Raw genomic sequence first — 6,644 nt, forward strand, 5'->3', positions numbered from 1 at the left:
AAATGAATGTAATATACTGAAATAACAATTACTTCCTATTGTCAACTTTCATTTGGTTGATTATTTTCCTTTTATGGATTACTGCCCAAATATGGGACAAAAAAAGAAAAATAAATCACAGGCAACTAAAAATTAAATTCAGGGCGGGCTGGAGGGGGTAATTGGGGGGGGGGGAAGAGGGACATATGTAATACAACAATAAAGAACTATTATAAAATAAAATTAGAAAATAAAAATTAAATTTAACAAGGGCAATTCTATTATCTATACTAATAAAAAGGTAATATGCTAATTAGACCGAACAACTTCCAGGCGACTTTCCAGACAAAGCCATGGTGGCGGGGCCGAGGCAGAAGCAGTTAGGGGCGATCAGGCCGGCAGGGGAAAGCAGTTAGGGGGATCAGGCCAGCAGGGGAGAGCAGTTAGGACGATCAGGCTGGCAGGGGAGAGCATTTAGGGGGATCAGGACAGCAGGGGAGAGCAGTTAGGGAGATCAGGCTGGCAGGGGAGAGCAGTTAGGGAGATCAGGCTGGCAGGCAGGTGAGTGGTTAGGAGCCAGTGGTCCCAGATTGCGAGAGAGATCTCCAACTGCCGATTTAGGCCTGATCACTGGGGGATCGGGCCTAAAGTGGCAGTCGGACATCCCCCAAGGGGTCCCCGATTGGAGAGGGTGCAGGCTGGGCTGAGGGGAACCCCCCCCCCCCATGCACGAATTTCATGCACCGGGCCACTAGTATTTAATATAAACGCACCTAACCTTACAGTCACCTGGGATTCAATAGCTTTTTTAAAAAAATATTTTATTGATTTCAGAGAGGAAGGAAGAGGGACAGATAGAAACATCAATGATGAGAATCATTGACCGCCTGCCTCCTGCAAGCCCCCCACTGAGGACCAAGCCCCCCACTGGGGATCGAGCCCACAGCCCGGGCATGTGCCCTTGACGGGAATCGAACCTGGGACCTTTCAGTTCACAGGCCGACACTCTCTCCACTGAGCCAAATAGCTTTTAAGAGTGCTTTTAAAAAATTACCCTTGTTAAATTTTAAGTAAGGCAATATACTTAATTATAATATAAAAACATCAGATGTCATTTTTATTTTCTCTCAGTGTTGGCAATATGATTTTCTAGTATCTGAAAACATACTTTTCCCCCATGTAACATTTATATATTTCAGGAAACTGACCTTTTCAAAATCCTGTCAAACTGCAATGAGTAAAATTAACCTACTTAAAAAATATGACTATTTGCTGACCTCACACCCATTAGAATGGCTATTATCAAAAGCAAAACAAAACAGAATAACAAATATTGATGAGGCTGTGAAGAATCGGAATCCTTATGCACTGTTGTTGGGAATATAAAATGATGCAGCTGCTAGCTGAAAGCAGTAAGAAGGTGGTTCCTCAAATAATTCCTGTGAGCCTACTACACCCATACCAAGAAGGTGCTCCCACCCATCCTCATCCCTCCTCCCTTTGGGTCCCAGCAGTATCTCCCTCATTGAGTGACTCCTTGGACCCTCTCCTATAAGCCCAGGTTCATCCCAGACCACCCAGAATCCAAGCTGATACTTCTAGGAAGCCGATTTATTTTGATTCCATCTTCTTCCTCAAATCTTTGAGATCCTATTTACTTCCTATTTTGTCCATCCTAAAACCTATTCTCTCCAAAAACCAGTCTCCTTCATAAGACCAGATCTAAATGCCACCGAATATGAAGCTTTAACCCACAGCAAAATCTCGCAGAGCTCCAGGCCCTCCAAAGAGTGCTCTTCTATCAGCTCAGCCCAGCCCCAACATACCTATTAGAGTGCATAAGAACTACCAGGACAGCTGGCTGAACCGGCAGGTTGCCAGGCCTCAGCAGGCCTAAATGTGGGGCTTTGGAATACACATTTAAAACAAGCACAGCAAGTGATCTAATGCAGCCTAGCACTAACCTAGACTCTCTAGCCTGAATCTCCACCCAACCAAGGCCTTGGAAACAAACTTCAGATCATTTGTACCTAAATTTATGAGCATAATTTCAGCTTCCCTCCATCCTTCCTTGCAGAGAGATGTGTGAATAATCCTAAAACCACTATGTCAGTGTAGCTTAGTTTACATCTGTTCTCAGGGTAGCATGTATCTGCCCTGACTGACCTCACAGCTATGACAATCTTTTAAGAAGAGAGGCAACTTCCTAAGGGAGGAAACAATGTTTCTTCAGAGGTCAGCCTGCCTGCTTCACTTTCTAAAGGATTTCTTGCCTTACACCTACTTCAGTTGACCTTTTAAAAGAATTTTCTAAAAAATGCTTTGAATGTTTCCAAGAATGGATTTGTTGTAATTATTTTGTAATTTCAAATTTTTATCTCACTGACATTACCCATTAATACACAAATCACTTAAAAGGAAAAAGGAGTTGTAAAATATTAAGAACTGCCTGGATGTTTAAAAAGAATGAATTTTAAATTCTGAACAAATCAATATTCTGTTTCCCATATTAAAAAACCCATATGGACATAACTATTTTCAATTATAAGTGACTCATTTCTATACCAGACATGTCTGCGGACTAAGATAAGAGCGATCTGATAAGAGGGGGGAAAAAGGGTCACTTGAATAATGCAGTGTAATGGAAAGATCACTAGACTCTGGGCCTGCTGTTCCAAGACCAGTTCTGCCATGGCTGGGCTGTGACCTGACTGTGGGGCAAGGGCAGCTATTTCCCTGTCTTTAGCCACGATGACCTCACAGAACCATTGGAAATACATTTACATGAAATGACTTAAGTTGCTGCTATTTCAAAAGACTACATTCCAAATTACTCCAGACTATTCAATTTCTGCAGTGCTGGTAGGTGTTCTACACTGGCAAGTTCCTTTCCTCGAGTGATTCACAGAGGATCTGCTCTACACAAGGGTTTATGCTAGGTACTGAGGAGGAGGAGGAGGAGAGAGAAATCAAGGTTAAGAGGTTCCACATATTTGCAACCTAGTTGGAGAAACAACGTATTTATAGTGATTTCATCATTTCTAGGTGGCAAAGTGAGTGGTGCACACAATGATCACTGTAACTCTCGGTCCTTTTGTCCATGAGACAGTAAATATACTGTTAGTCAATCCTGAGACAGAATGTGCAAACCATATAGACGTTTTTAGTGTCTCATCCTTGTGATAGTAGACTGGTCTGGCAGCTCAGTGGAGGAAATGACGTGGAAAAAGGCTTCTCAGAGAAAGTGAGCGTCTGTTAAGTACCTGGGTATTTCATCCTTATAATAATCCCATGAAATAGTAATGTTCCCATTTTGTGGATGAAAACCCATTTAAAAAAAGAAGTGACATGGCCAGGACACAAAGCAAGTAACAAGGTCAGGATTTGAATCTAAGTCTGTTCTGACTAATAAAGTCTGATCTCTCTCAACTCTATCATGGATATGCTCTGTAGGTAAAGGGGGTGAGAAGAAGAAGGCATTCTGGGTACAAGGATCAAAAGAAGCCCAAGCTTAAAGCTAAAAAAAAAAAAAAAAAAAAAATGCCAAGTCTAGGGGTGTGGGGGGAGAAGGCATTGGGCAGTTTTGGGAAATAAAGTTAGAGCACAGATTGTGAGGTGGCTAAAAGTAAAGATGGCTTAGAAATGGGGACTTAATCCTAAAGATCCATAAAATGGAAATGGAGATTGTAAGCCAGGGAGCAGAGGATGAAACCAGAGCACTTAGAAAGGTGAACTTCATAGCAGGACAGAGATGGACTCGAGAAAGTGTATGGCATGATACAGAACAAATTATTATTTAGAATTCCAAGCACCTCAATATTTAAATAAACCCAGTAGCAATACTTTTGTAATTAAATATTATCAAACTATTTCTTGTATGCATCTTTCTTAAAACACATCTCAAGCGCTGGCTGGTGTGCTTCAGTTGTAGGGTGTCATCCCAGGCACCAAAGGGTCGCTGGTTGGATTCCTTGTCAGGGCACATGTTTCTCTCTCGCCCTCTCCCTTCCCTCTCTCTAAAATCAATTAAAACATATTTTTTAAAAATCTTGAGACACATTTTTAAAAACAGCTATTGTGTCCTACTAAGTCTAATATAGGTTGGCAACTACTTCCACCTCCAAATGCATCTAAGAAAGAATATTCCTTAGATCAGGCCACATTTAAAAACCTTGGCCAGCGTGCCCACAGCAGAAAGGGCCAAAAAGGAGTAAGAGGGGAGATTTCAACTCACAAACTCCTTAAAGAAAAACAAAGTTGCAAAAAGGTTGTATCTTTACATTTACAGAAACACTCAAAACTTTTTGTCAGGGAAACAAGTTAAGGACTGACAAATTAGAGAATGCCTTTCACATAACCCCAGATTTACTTTTCGCCCACATTTATAATGTCCACTTCCCACACAAAATCAATACAAAAGCATCGGTCTCATCACTTTAGGGCCCAATTTCCTTTCCCTTATGGATGTAGAGCTTTTTTTCTTTAGGTCCAGACTGGTGCACTTAGTGCCTCCTTGGCAGCTCAAGTTCCCCATCCCATTCAATCTTCACCACAGGAAAATTCAGCTGCATTCCGTAACCCAACTCTGAGCTCCATCAAGCCTAGGCTCCGTGTGGCTTAAACACACTTGAGACCTGGCGCAGGATCATATTAAGCCCTTTAGTAACTATCAGGTGGACAGCAATAACCTAATTAGCCAGCAGAGCACATGTGACACAGGCCCAGCCAGCACCCTTGGTCAAAGACACAGCTGGACTCATTGCCCAACAAGGTGATCATCACTTTAAAGGGGAGCTGGGGGAGAATAAGGAAACTTGGCCGGGAAAATCTGGAGGGAAGGGTGCAGCTGCGCTTTTCAAAGAGGATTACAGCAGTAAAGAGAAGTGGCAAAAGGAATGGGCTGAGGGAAGAGTAATCTTCATCTTTTCTATAAGATACCTGATGTTGAAATGACCTCACTCCCAATTTTGCATCCCTAACTTTAAGTTTGAACCTTCGAGAAAGTTAAGTGAGCTTGAGGTGCTGGGGAGCATAGAAAGTGCCCAACTCACATTTTGATGTCTTCCTATCCCTACAAAGGAAATGAGATACCTATGCTTAAGTACCAAGATATTTTAATTTATGGAGGGATGGATAAGCTCCTCAAAGATTACATCTTGCTTCTACTGCCAAAGACCTTCTCAGACTACAGCCACTGGATTTCCAGTCTGGGGCTAAAGCATTAAACAAAAAGTGAGTAGAACAAAGTTATTCGCAGACAAGAAAAGCATAGGGGCCAGCCGGTAATGCTAAGGGAAACACATGTTTTTATTTTCCCGGGACAAGCCAAAATAACCTTACAAAGACCTAATTTATAATCCCAACAACCAGAGCCTATTCTAAAAAGCCTCAAGGACGTGGCTTGACCGAAAAGTCGTTCTGCAGCGCCAAAATTCCAGGGTTAGCCTCTGCCTGTCAACGTGGACTTCAGACCCTGCTTTATGCTTGAGTTGTATAATATTCAGAGCCAAGTAAATCCTTCAGGACCTGAAAACTATTGACTGCACTTTACTTGTACCCACCCGCCCTGCATCCTAAACACTGGTCAGGGAGGCTTCGATGCCCAAAGGTTTGTCGATTTGCATGTGGACTCCCAACAAGCTGCTATGGGTCCATTAAATTAAAAAAAAAAAAAAAAAAACTTTCTCTGCTGAGTAATAAGGACACAATCAGCCACCACCTCTCCAAAAAAACAAAGAAAAAAAACACACCCATACACAAAAAAGTGAGGACCGTGAAAGGCTGCATCCCAACGCCGAGCGCGGCTTGCGGACTCCGGCCTGCAGCTGCGCTCTCCGGCCGTGGGCGTAGAGGCCGCGCGGGACGGAGAAAGGCGGGGGAGACTGCCGCCCCCGGGCCTGTGGGGACTCGGCCGGGGCGTTGGGGAAGCCGCGCCGGGAGACGAAGGCCGAGCGGGGAGACGAGGGGCCCCCACGCCTGCCCGCCGCCCAGGAACCCAGGAGCCTTCCCCGGGGCCAGCGGCCCGCACCTGCCGCCCGCCCGCCGCCCCTTTCGGTCAACAACCTCCCGCCCGCGGACTCACAGCTTCAGCCGCTCGTAAGTTGTCGCCGCCATCCCGCAACACCGCCTCCTTCCTCCTCTTTCCGCCCGCCCCGCCCCGCGTCGCCACCTCGGCTACGGCGCTACCGGTCACCCTGGCGCGGCGGCTGCAGCGCCCTGTTCCCACCCCCTCCCCACGCCCCGCCAGGCCAGCGAGCGAACGGGAGGCGGCCGTGGACAAACTTAGGGCTTACACTAGCGCACGCAGGAGACGCGTCGCACGTCAAGGGTTGGAGCGCAATGACGTCGACGCTGCGGATTGGCGGAGCGGGTTTGCAGGGGAAAGGAGGAGCCTAAGGAGCCCTAGGCTGGCTCTGCGGCAGAACTGCAGCGCTAGTGTCCGCAAGCCTGTTGAAACTGCGTAAGCGGTAATCTACATTACAGCGAGGCAGTATTTCGTACCGGGCCAGTGGCGCAATGGATAACGCGTCTGACTACGGATCAGAAGATTCTAGGTTCGACTCCTGGCTGGCTCGAGGTGTACACTTTTGTCCCATCTGGGTTAGATGTTCCAGGCCTTTCTTGGGAAGGACTTATGATTAAAGTGTAGAGGCTAACTATCTGGA

General features: G+C 45.4%; 1 protein-coding gene across 3 annotated transcripts in view; it reads right to left on the minus strand.

The window, feature by feature from the left end:
* The window catches only part of SACM1L (SAC1 like phosphatidylinositide phosphatase), a 36,042-nt gene extending 29,767 nt beyond the window's left edge, over positions 1–6,275 (minus strand). For all 3 annotated transcript variants that reach the window (XM_080673753.1, XM_080673752.1, XM_080673751.1), the window contains exon 1: positions 6,062–6,275. Coding sequence is in view for 2 of the 3 variants with exons in the window: in XM_080673752.1 (XP_080529878.1) it covers positions 6,062–6,093 (32 nt within the window). In the remaining variant the exon portion in view is untranslated. The remainder of the gene's footprint in view (positions 1–6,061) is intronic.
* Positions 6,276–6,644: the final 369 nt, after the last annotated feature.

Source organism: Plecotus auritus (genome assembly GCF_963455305.1).
Source record: "Plecotus auritus genome assembly, chromosome: 6".
In the NCBI taxonomy this organism is placed as follows: Eukaryota; Metazoa; Chordata; class Mammalia; order Chiroptera; family Vespertilionidae; genus Plecotus; species Plecotus auritus.